Consider the following 11,786-nt stretch of genomic DNA (forward strand, 5'->3'; position numbering starts at 1 on the left):
AGCAGCGAATATGGGTCCTCCAAGTTTACCTAGAGAGGAGTCTTCAGAACAGCTGTTTTGGAAACCACAGGGACCAGGTACTCCAAGGGCTAGAGGGGTCTGAAACAGCCAATCAGGCCCTAGTGGCCCAGATAAAAGGAACTGCAAGGGCCTTAGCAGTTCAGTTTCTCGCTGGGAGCAGAGGGGAAAGGAAGGGTGCTACTCTCTGGCCACAGGAGCTTGTGGGATAGCCAAAGATTGCCTGGCAGTATTTTGCAGAGCTGGGTTTGCACGGAGAGAGAGTACCTAAGAACCTTAACTCTGGGATAAGGGTGAAATTAAAATGCCTGGTGGGAAGAGGCCTAGGGAAGAAGCAGCAACTGATTGACTCAAGCAGTGTGTGGTTGCTAGTGTGTAGGGTCCCTGAGCTGGGTTGGAACCCAGAGTAGCGGGCAGGCCTGCATTCCCCCACAGGTAACATGGCATAAACCCCAAGAAGGAGATGGAGTTTGTTTGGGAGCCTGAACAAGGGGCTGAACTTAAAGGACCCAGAGCCGCTGCGGAAGACCCTACCGAGGGCAAAGAGATTGTTTATTTATTGGGCTCTTTAATACCCTGGGAGGGGTTCACTCAGACTTCGTGACTTGGACAGAGGGCCAAGCCACTGAACACCCACAAAAGTCAGTCTGCAGGAAGAACCTGGGGTGAGAGAAGGACTGCAATACTGCATCCAGCCCCACGGAGGTGCTCAAGAGGTGAATTTGTCACACTGTGGTTGAAATCTTGTGAAAACAATCTCGTCTGAGTCAAAAAAAGAAAAATTTTGTCCCATTCTTGTTCAGGCCCTGACTGAAACCAAAACTCTAGGTGCTGGTTCATATCTAGGTATCCAACATTTTAAAGGGGTTTAAGGTTCCAGTTTTGCTTTATCTCTTCATTGCTTCTATGGGGGGTTGTCCCAGGGAAATGCAGCACTAAATAGTTAAAGGGAAGCAGAAGGTGGCTGCTACTTATAAGGTCCCTGGGTTGGGACTTGGAGTAGTGGGCATGCCTGGGTCCATTCCCCCCCCGCCCCACACACCCAGGCCCCAGGTGGAGTGGCCAATTCCCTGAAGAGGGGGCTGAAGGCCTAGAAAGAGGGGCAGTATTTGTGGGACTTCTGATACAACATACACACCCCAAAGGGGACTGAACTGTAACGAGTGACCCAGCTGAGACAATAGGTGAAAAATCTCCAAGGAGGAAGCCCTGGGGGTACTGCTCCATACCAGAGCAAGGACAATTTAAGACTGAGCCCAGGGAGGGCCGCAGGAACAGACCAACTGTGGGTACTTGATTGGCCCTGTTGGACTTGTACTCCAGAAGGGATCTGTTTGTTGTTTCACAACAACAGAGGGCTGAGTCACTGAAATCTGCCTAAGACGTTTAACTGCCAGTAGGGGTCACCGCAAGCAGAGCAATGCAGAGGGAGTACAGGTGTAGACACACACTCAGCCAGTACGGGTGCTCACGTGAAGTGGGTGGGCCCTGCCACACCTCCTCTGAGAGCATCAAAACTGCGCTGCTGAGAAATTCATGGTCATGTGTGCCTCTGGTGCTTATGAAGATACATAATGCATTCTTTCACGTGGAAGTGTTGTTGGGTATGTACTATGGCTCAATTACCTTAGGTAACCGGTTATTACATTCCTCCATCCTTCCACTTGAAATTCTGCTCTGAGTTGTAGAAGTTATTTTCCTTTGTTTAAATTAAAAAAAGAAAGAAAATCTTGTTTGCATTCCTTGGAAACTCATAAAATGCTACCTTTTTGGTTTATTCTCAATTTATTAATACTACAAATAACTCTTCTTCAGTAACCCACTTTCATAGGTCTCTGGGCAGCGAACAAAAATGTAACTCATGATGAAGGCAGCGTAGCCTACCTAGTAAATATCGGTGCTGGTGCACAAATGAAACCAAGGTACTTCTTTCTCCTCCCACCCACAGCTCTCCACAATACTTATCCAATAAATATTACTACATCTCGCTCCTCACCCTACAAACATAGCCCAAAGGAAATTGAATGTTTGATTCAGGGGACAAGATTTAGGATTTCTTGTATTTTCCTGGTTGTATTCATTTTACCAAATGTCCAGCCTGAAGAAACTGTTTCTTATTGACACAAAGTAATATTTCAAAAAGAGGCTCTCTTATAAATGCTTCTAGGGCAACTTCCAAAACTGCAACACCAATGTTGCAGTTTGGGAAATTAGGATTTTGATTGGGCTCTTGGCCTTTTATTAAAATATTGTATATGTGCTGGTAAAGTACAAATTTGCACAGAAAGGGAAGTTCTCCATCGAACACACACAAGGGACAAAGGGGCCACTGAAGTTAATGGGGTTTTACAGTATGCAAGGTCAATGCAGGATTCAGAAGAGCAGCCGTGTTAGCCTGTATCCACAAAAAGAAAAGGAGGACTTGTGGCACCTTTTAGAGACCAACCCATTTATTGGAGCATAAGCTTTCATGGGCTACAGCTCACTTCATCAGCTGTGTGCAAGTTCAATGCAGACTTTGATGCAACTAGAAGGACAAACCTACTTAGTTTTAAAAAAAACTATAGGCTTCTTTACCTGAAACTCCATCTATTCAGAGAGACTTTCCTTCTCAAACATGATGACTAGTTGCCCTGCGTCCTTTAGACTGCAGTATACTAAGAACAGGACTTCCTGAGCACGAGTAAGGTTTGTTTAGGAGGTCACTCTCTCTCACAAGGCACATCTTTATTATTAGCCCCACCACAGAGTGCCCAGTGTTGCTGCCATCCCCAGAAGGTCAGCCATATAATAACCCTCTGCAGCAAGATCTAAGGCTGACTTGGTGAATTCTGATGCAGATTTGTTTTCTTTTTCAGTAAGTGTGGACGTCTGTGTAAGTGTGAGACCATCATGGTGGCATTTAAAGGCGTCTGGACTCAGCCTTTCTGGAAAGCTGTTTCAGCAGAATTTTTGGCCATGCTAATTTTTGTCCTCCTCAGCCTTGGCTCTACAATCAACTGGGGTGGATCTGAAAAGCCTCTGCCTGTAGACATGGTCCTTATCGCTCTCTGCTTTGGACTGAGCATTGCAACCATGGTGCAGTGCTTTGGACACATCAGTGGTGGCCATATTAACCCTGCTGTGACTGTTGCTATGGTCTGCACTAGGAAGATCAGCCTTGCCAAGTCTGTCTTCTATATTGTTGCCCAATGCCTGGGTGCAATAGTGGGGGCAGGAATTCTCTACCTTGTCACACCCCCAAGTTTGGTGGGAGGCTTGGGAGTTACTACGGTAACAACTTTTGCTCCTACTCTTAAAGTAGAATAACTTTTTAGTGTCAGATTTAAACCCAGAAAGTAGAAGTGATGGTTTAAGTGCATTGCTGGTTTATTTACAGCTCCTATATGTGGCTTAGATCTCTCATTAGAATGGGTTTATGCTAAGCAATATTTACAGCTATTCTTTTACAGAATATTTCTCTTCTAGAATTCCCCAAAATCTGGTAACAGCAGGTAATGCTAATCTACATTCACAGTTTAAATATATATGCATGAAATACAATTTCAAGAAGAATTCTGAAATTAATTCTATGCCAGTATGATGGTGATTGAAAAAAACATCAATTTAAAATGACACACTTCTGAAATAGATTGTGCCTCAGATTTCCACTTTGTTCTAAGCTAATAAGGAATGCCATCAGTTAGCCCTGTTGCAGGACTTATTAAAAATGCACTTGAGCCACACGCTGCTTAATTTTTAATTGAAATTTCAATTAATTAAGTCAGGGCTAATTAATTAATTTATAATTGAATCGTAAATTACAGTGCTCTCAAGGAAAAAAAGTTGTGCAAGTTTAACTGCAGCATTTGCAAATTCAAGATATAATAAATGCAGTCTAGCTTTGAAGTGCTATATTAAAATCCAGTAAGAACTTTGTCAGTCCATCAGTAATTTTCCATGGCTGTCAAAAAAAAAAAAAAGGGGGGGGGGGTAAAAAATGAATCCATACCTTTCCAAAGTACAGTGCCATTTCATCACTGTGCATGATTCAACATTTTCAGTCATAAAACAATTAATATTTGTAGTAGCTTTTTGAACTGCAAACTCACCTTTGCTTCATCTTCGGTGGTTGTTTCTTTTTCCAGGTACATGGAGATCTTTCCGCTGGCCATGGACTTCTGGTGGAGTTGATAATTACATTCCAGCTGGTTTTTACTATTTTTGCCAGCTGTGATTCAAAACGAAGCGATGTCACTGGTTCAGTGGCTTTAGCAATTGGATTTTCTGTTGCAATTGGACATTTATTTGCTGTAAGTTAATGACTTCTGCTTAAATAATAGAGCCCGTCTTCCACTGTCCCTACTCCTGAACTAGATGGGAGCTCCAGGAGCCTTTAGAGCTGTAATTCTTTAATAGCCTGTTGGGGATCCCTTGCAAAGCCCATTGACCTCAATGGGCTTTGCATTCTATTGATAGGGTATTGGATCAGGTTTTTATCTGTCTATGTATATGTTAATTCTGTCACTAGAAGGGTGATCTGGAGAATGATAACACAGTCTGATACCACTGTAGCTGGTAGGAATACAAAATCAGAGTTGGCTTGAAGTGGTTTGTGTGACAGTACTGCATTCCAGCAAATGGCGACAGTAAATGGTTGAATAAGAATGTTCTAATCATAGCAATAGTTAACATTTTATTTTTACTGTAGATCAACTACACTGGTGCCAGTATGAACCCTGCTCGATCATTTGGACCTGCAGTTATCATGGGGAAATGGGAAAACCACTGGGTAACCGCTTTTATCCTTCATTTATAGTAGCAATGACCAGCTACCAAATTATATTTTTTCTTCGTTTGCTCTTCTTATTCTTCATAATGTTCTATAGAGACAATCACTGAGAAAGATGGGCCACTGACCTGCCACAAGCTTTACCATATTTATCTGTTCTTTGCCTAAAGTACAGGTCTTAAAGTTGTACTCTGTCTGTCCTGCGTGGGATGAATTATAATTGCCTATTGTGTATTTGGAGGTTAGGTTTTTGAGGAGACTGCAAGCATGGAGAGAGAATCCGGATATGTTAAAAACAAAAAATGCAATGTGATCAAAATAATTTTTGTTATTGGAAAGAAAGATACTTTGAGCTTGATTGCAAACCCCTCAGTCAAGCTGGGGAGTAGCTACTCAGGTAATCCATTGGCTTCCCATTTTCTAAATGCTTCTAAAAAAAGGAGGCCAGATATGCAATGTGAGAACTTCTCCATTTTGATCTGGCATGAGTGGGCATACGTGAGTAACTGCTCACCAATGTGAGATAACGGGATCAGAATCTGGGCTTGTGAGAGTAAAACCTGCTTTGATGAGCAAACATCAGCCCAACTAAGAGTACATGTGTGGGAGGCAGTTTTGATTAACAGATTTTGCAGTGCTAATGGTGCAATAGTTATTAAAGCATTCTGGATAAAATAATTATTAAAAACAAATTCACGTATGATAGGCAAGGGGGGTAATGTCTTACTTTCCCCTCATTAAAGTCATGACAGGCATTTTTAGAGACACTTCCAATATTATTTTTAAGAGGGCCACATCCTGTCGTGTTTATCTATATTTCCTAATTTGAAACAATGGGCCCATCTTATTTCCCCTGCAGTTCATAGCAAAACTTTCATTGCCTTCAACTGGAATAGGATCAGGCCCATAGGCTCTGATCCTACAAACACTTACAACACGCGTAACTTTTCCCCCCATTAGTCAACTTACTGAAGTGGATTTACTATTACCACCAAATGGTTTATTCAGATTTTAAAACTACTGTAATAATTCACAAGATTAATTAATTATCCAAAGACATCTAATATAGAACTGTCAAGGTTTCTTCCCCACTATGAACTCTAGGGTACAGATGTGGGGACCTGCATCAAAACCTCCTAAGCTTACTTTTACCAGCTTAGGTTAAAACTTCCCCAACGTACAAACTATTTTACCTTTTGCCCTTGGACTTTCGCTGCCACCACCAAACATCTAACACCGGTTACTGGGAACAAGTCCATTTGGAAACGTCTTTCCCCCCAAAATCCTCCCAAATCTTACACTCCCTTTCCTGGAGAAGGTTTGATAAAAAATCCTCACCAATTTGCATAGGTGACCACAGACCCAAACCCTTGGATCTTAAGAACAATGAAAAAGCATTCAGCTTCTTAAAAGAAGAAAAAGGAAAAAGAATCACCTCTGTTAAATCATGATGGTAAATACCTTACAGGGTAATTAGATTGAAAACAGAGAATCCCTCTAGGCAAAATCTTAAGTTATAAAAAGATACAAAAACAGGGATATCCATTCCGTTCAGCACAGCTTATTTCCTCAGCCATTTAAAGAAATCAGAATTTAACGCATCTCTAGCTAGATTACTTACTAAGTTCTAAGACTCCATTCCTGTTCTGTGCCTGACAAAAGCATCACACAGACAGACACAGACCCTTTGTTTTTCTCCCTCCTCCCAGCTTTTGAAAGTATCTGGTCTCCTAATTCGTCATTTTGGTCAGGTGCCAGCGAGGTTATCCTAGCTTCTTAACCCTTTACAGTTGAAAGGGTTTTTCCTCTGGCCAGAAGGGATTTTAAAGGTGTTTACCCTTCCCTTTATATTTAAGACAACAACCAAAAGTGTAAATATATGTATAGTATTTATTGGAGTAACAGCCCAGGGGAAGCAGAACTGCTGTCCTAGCTGCTTGAAAGATCTCTTCTGCTCCTGAAATAAGAGAGAGTCACCTGCCCTTAGCAAAGGCAGATGAGACCTGTAACAGTACATGGCTAACTAGTATTGCAGGACTGTTGGGAATTGTCATAAATATAAAGGGAAGGGTAAAACCCGAGTGGTCTAAGGCGCTGGATTTAGGCTCCAGTCATTTCGATGGCGTGGGTTCGAATCCCACCGCTACCACCATGTCACGGTTCCTCCCCCACTCTGAACTCTAGGGTACAGATGTGGGGACCTGCATGAAAACCCTCCTAAGCTTATCTTTACCAGCTTAGGTCAAAACTTCCCCAAGGTACAAAATATTACCCCCGTTATCCTTGGACTGGCCGCTACCACCACCAAACTAATACTGGTTACTGGGGAAGAGCTGTTTGGACGTGTCCTTCCCCCCAAAATACTTCCCAAAACCTTGCACCCCACTTCCTGGACAAGGTTTGGTAAAAAGCCTCACCAATTTGCCTAGGTGACTACAGACCCAGACCCTTGGATCTTAAGAACAATGAACAATCCCCCCAACACTTGCACCCCCCCTTTCCTGGGAAATGTTGGATAAAAAGCCTCACCAATTTGCATAGGTGACCACAGACCCAAACCCTTGGATCTGAGAACAATGAAAAAGCATTCAGTGTTTTACAAGAAGACTTTTAATAAAAAATAGAAGTAAATAGAAATAAAGAAATCCCCCCTGTAAAATCAGGATGGTAGATACCTTACAGGGTAATTAGATTCAAAAACATAGAGAACCCCTCTAGGCAAAACCTTAAGTTACAAAAAAGATACACAGACAGAAATAGTTATTCTATTCAGCACAATTCTTTTCTCAGCCATTTAAAGAAATCATAATCTAACACATACCTAGCTAGATTACTTACTAAAAGTTCTAAGACTCCATTCCTGTTCTGTCCCTGGCCAAGACGACTACAGACAGACACAGACCCTTTGTTTCTCTCCCTCCTCCCAGCTTTTGAAAGTATCTTGTCTCCTCATTGGTCATTTTGGTCAGGTGCCAGCGAGGTTACCTTTAGCTTCTTAACCCTTTACAGGTGAGAGGAGCTTTCCCCTGGCCAGGAGGGATTTCAAAGGGTTTTACCCTTCCCTTTATATTTATGACAGGAATTATGTTGAAGCAAATTGGCATACCATGCATTTGTGTGCAAATAGGATAATTAGAAGTCTAATTGCCTCTTCTGGGTGAACAGAAATCAGGTATGCAGAGCTGTCTGCAATTTCAGAGACCAGGTTTGGATTCTTTTGAAAATGTGGTCCTAAAAATAAAAGTAGAAATATTTGTTTATGCACTCTGATTTGTTTTCTGCATTTATACACAAGACAATGAGGTGTTGGTGAGGAAAAGAAAGTTTTTAATTAATAAAGGGTTTTATTTTCTTTGTGCCCTCTTGCAAGCAAGGCAAATATAAACATGTCTTTAAGGGACCAAAAAAACAAACACAAGGACATTTAGAGGAGGCCTTATGACAGACTATATATCAACTAAACTCCCTAACAACTGCTTTCACTTTGCAGATAAGGGGCTTGACTCTCCACTGCCTTTCTTGCACAGTCACTGACACCTGTGCAAAGCAAATACCAAATGCTACCACCACAGAATAGTGGCATTTGACCCTCATTTTGCACAGGTATCAATGACTGTGCAAGGGACAATTCCTTTTCTCCAGAGGGAATTTATTGCTGGGCTTGGCTTGGCCCAAGATGCTTTCAGCATCTCCAGCCTGTCTGATAAAGAGTTTGAAGTTTTGCCATGCTGAGAAAAATCAAAAATTTAAGCCAGATCTCTTCTGTCCCCTCAAAGAGAAAAATAACATAGGCGATTGGGGTGGAGGTGGGGAGGGTGGGAGCATGCCCAGCATATACATAGGTAGGCACAACTACACCAAAAAGCCCACCAATGCCACTGTTTCCAAGGCCACCGATGCCATCTACCCAGTAGTCCCCAGGACCAAAACTTAAGTTGGGGACCAATGAGGCTGGGTATCTGCCTGTAGTGAAGCATAGGGAGGCTGAGGAATACTGTACAGAGGTGGTCGGGGACCTCAAGGGGAGGGAAATGTGTGCTCAAGATGAAGCATTTTCCCTGTGTCCCGTGTTTGTCATAGTATCCTGACCTGTCTCATCAGAAAATGAGGGAATGCCTTCCTAACATTCCTGTAAAACCACTCAGTGCCCTCTCTGCACCATGTTGTTATGTTGCATGGTGGTTCCACTCAGGATGGCTAGTCAGAGTTTCACATATATTATTCTCCTCTCCAGAAAAAGGAGAGAGGGACTGAGAACATGTGAAGGACATACAATCCCTCTGAGATAATCACATGGAGCCCACTGAAATCAGTGGGAGTCTTTCCATTGCCACAGACTTCCTATGTGACTTTAAGCAAGCCACTTAATCTCCCTGTGCTTCAGATTTCCCTTCTACAAAACTGGGATGATACCACTTATATCTCATAAGCGTGTTGTGAGGACAAATTTATCAGCATTTATGAAATGTTCAAATACTATGGTGTTAGAGGCCACAGGAGGACCTAGACAGGCACAGCCTCATTGCTCAGAGCATGTCCACTTCTGAGCAAGAGAGGTTGGTTAAGCTCTCTACTCAAGGGGCTTTTGTGTCCATTTAAAGTCTTCACTAAACTGCTTTTCTCTGAAACATTTTCTTTTCCATCATGTACCCCTGTGGGGTTTCTTCCCTCTCTTGTAGGTCTATTGGGTTGGACCAATAATAGGAGCAGTCCTTGCAGGTGCCCTTTATGAGTATGTATATTGCCCAGATACTGAGTTCAAGCGACATTTTAAAGATGTCTTCAGTAAGGCTACCCATCAGTCTAAAGGGAAATACGTGGAGGTGGATGATAGCAGGAGCCAGATAGAGACTGACGACTTGATCCTGAAGCCTGGCATGGTTCATGTGATTGACATTGAGAGTGAAGACAAGAAGGGGACTGATCCAACCAATGAGGTGCTATCTTCTGTATGACTAGCAAGGAGCACTGAAAGCAGAGAATGGCCTACTAGAATGTCCACAGGTATCCTTCCACCCATTAAAGAGACAGATCTACTGTAAACCAGACACCTGCAATATCTGAAACTGTATGGAGATGACAGCAGCTATGTAGTTCTTCACTAAGCTATACACCTGCTCAGTTTGATTAGAAATTTACTGTATTTAAGAGTCCCCATAGATTCTTCCAAATTCAGAACTATCCTTTTTTGGGAGAGAGCATCCCCAAAGTCAATTTGAAAGAGCTGATAGCATTTCCTTTTTAATAAGGCCATCAATAGCAAGATGGAAATAAAGATGTTTAACATTCAGATTGACAGTTAAGACTTATCTGCAAATGCCTATAGCACACAGACAAATTTATCAGATTATTCTTCTGACACTTAATTGGCTGTTGTCAACCCTGATTAGAATGTCTTATCCGTTAAGTGTTCTTTGTAAGGTTCAGTGACAATAAGGCCAAAGTACAGCATGTAACAGATTCTTCCAAATTTAGGGTAGTATTTTTTGTTCTTATATATCCTATCATTATTTCTTTACAAACTCTGAAAAACTATATTTTCATAGGCAAAAATTGGTTCCTGTCAGTCATCCTACCAATTTTCATCCATTACATATCCATGTTCTGGTGTAAAAAATACTGCCTTCTTCCCGTTCCCCACAACTAAAAATATTGAAGCCAAAGGCTCTAATCTAATGCAATAATGCTGCAAAACCTTTAAATGTATTGTATGCAGGTTAGCATAGTTGTCCATCTCGTGAAACTTTCTCTTGAGGTTCAGCTATTGACCATTTAGTATTAGCTGACTATAGGTCATGCAGGGAACCTGAAGGTCCACATGTTACTCAGTAACTCAAGCAAAAGTAAATAAATGTTCAGGTATCAGAAGAAAGGAAGGCGTTATCTGTTTTCAGTGCACTTATTCAAACAAATGTCACTGTGCTAATTTATATAACTAAACATTTAAATTACTTACCCACTTTGCTTACAATCTTATTTTTATTTATTAGCAAAATAAAGGTGGATTTTTAAAAAACTTTTAACTATATTGAAGCACTGACTGGAACATATTTGTAATAACAGGTTATATTGATATGACTGCTTTTGGTTTTGACATTTTTTTGCAAACTGGTCTCTAGTTAGTTGAACAGCATCAATGACTGTGGCACTGTTCATATAATCTTATTCTGTCATGTCTGTGGCAAAGTTTTCTCTGTTAATTAAATTTGACAATAAGAAATGCAAGCATGTGATGCTTTTTAGAGAAACAGGGAAAGGGATGCCCCAATGATATTACATGCAAAAGTGCTTAAGCGACCAATCCTTCTTGTATAGACGTGTTTCAACAGATGTAGCTAACCCAACATAAAATCTTTATAGAATCTTTTTAACTGGCTCATGGCTTTGTTCCTAACTAGTTGCTTTGGAGTTTGTTTGTTTTTGTTGGGTTTTTTTTGTGATTTTTGCAATATGCCATTACAGTGCTTGTTGGAACACCATTTTCTGTCACCCTAGTTATATAGGTTGTATCTAAAACTTGAAATATGTTCATGATTATTTAACTACAGTACAAAAACAAGGTTGTGGATTGTATGTAATAGACTTGTCTGTCCTTTGATTTACAATATGTGCAAGTGTGTAACTCATTAAAATGAGTAAGGGGTGTGTGTGTGTATGTATATATAGTAATGGGATAACAGACCACTGCTAGGATCAAATCTCTGCATCATTGCATAAGGGCATGTCTATTACCAACTTATTTCAACCAGTAGTCTAGGCATTATCATGTTATATTCATTTTCCTGATCTCTTCCTCTCTTTGATAGTTTCTATCTCTGTAAGAAAGGGGACTGTTTTTCATGAATTGTATATATCTGATACAACTGCTGCATCAAAATTCAGAAATACAAACATAAATAAGAACATGCAAGACAATTTCAGATTGTATTGATGAATGTTGTCATGTGCGAAGGATGAAATCCATCCCTGTGCAGAGAACAGTGCAAGACCGCCACAT

The 11,786-nt window shown here is 41.2% G+C and overlaps 1 protein-coding gene across 1 annotated transcript; it reads left to right on the forward strand.

Moving 5' to 3' along the window:
- Nucleotides 1-2,880: 2,880 nt before the first annotated feature.
- Nucleotides 2,881-10,740, forward strand: AQP4 (aquaporin 4). Its single transcript, XM_073329425.1, has 4 exons — nucleotides 2,881-3,291; nucleotides 4,146-4,310; nucleotides 4,709-4,789; nucleotides 9,469-10,740. Exons 1-4 carry the CDS (start codon nucleotides 2,911-2,913, stop codon nucleotides 9,742-9,744), a joined length of 903 nt encoding a protein of 300 aa, XP_073185526.1. The 5' UTR covers nucleotides 2,881-2,910; the 3' UTR covers nucleotides 9,745-10,740.
- The last annotated feature ends 1,046 nt before the right edge of the window (nucleotides 10,741-11,786 follow it).

The sequence above is a fragment of the Lepidochelys kempii genome, chromosome 2 (assembly GCF_965140285.1).
Source record: "Lepidochelys kempii isolate rLepKem1 chromosome 2, rLepKem1.hap1, whole genome shotgun sequence".
NCBI classification, from domain to species: domain Eukaryota; kingdom Metazoa; phylum Chordata; order Testudines; family Cheloniidae; genus Lepidochelys; species Lepidochelys kempii.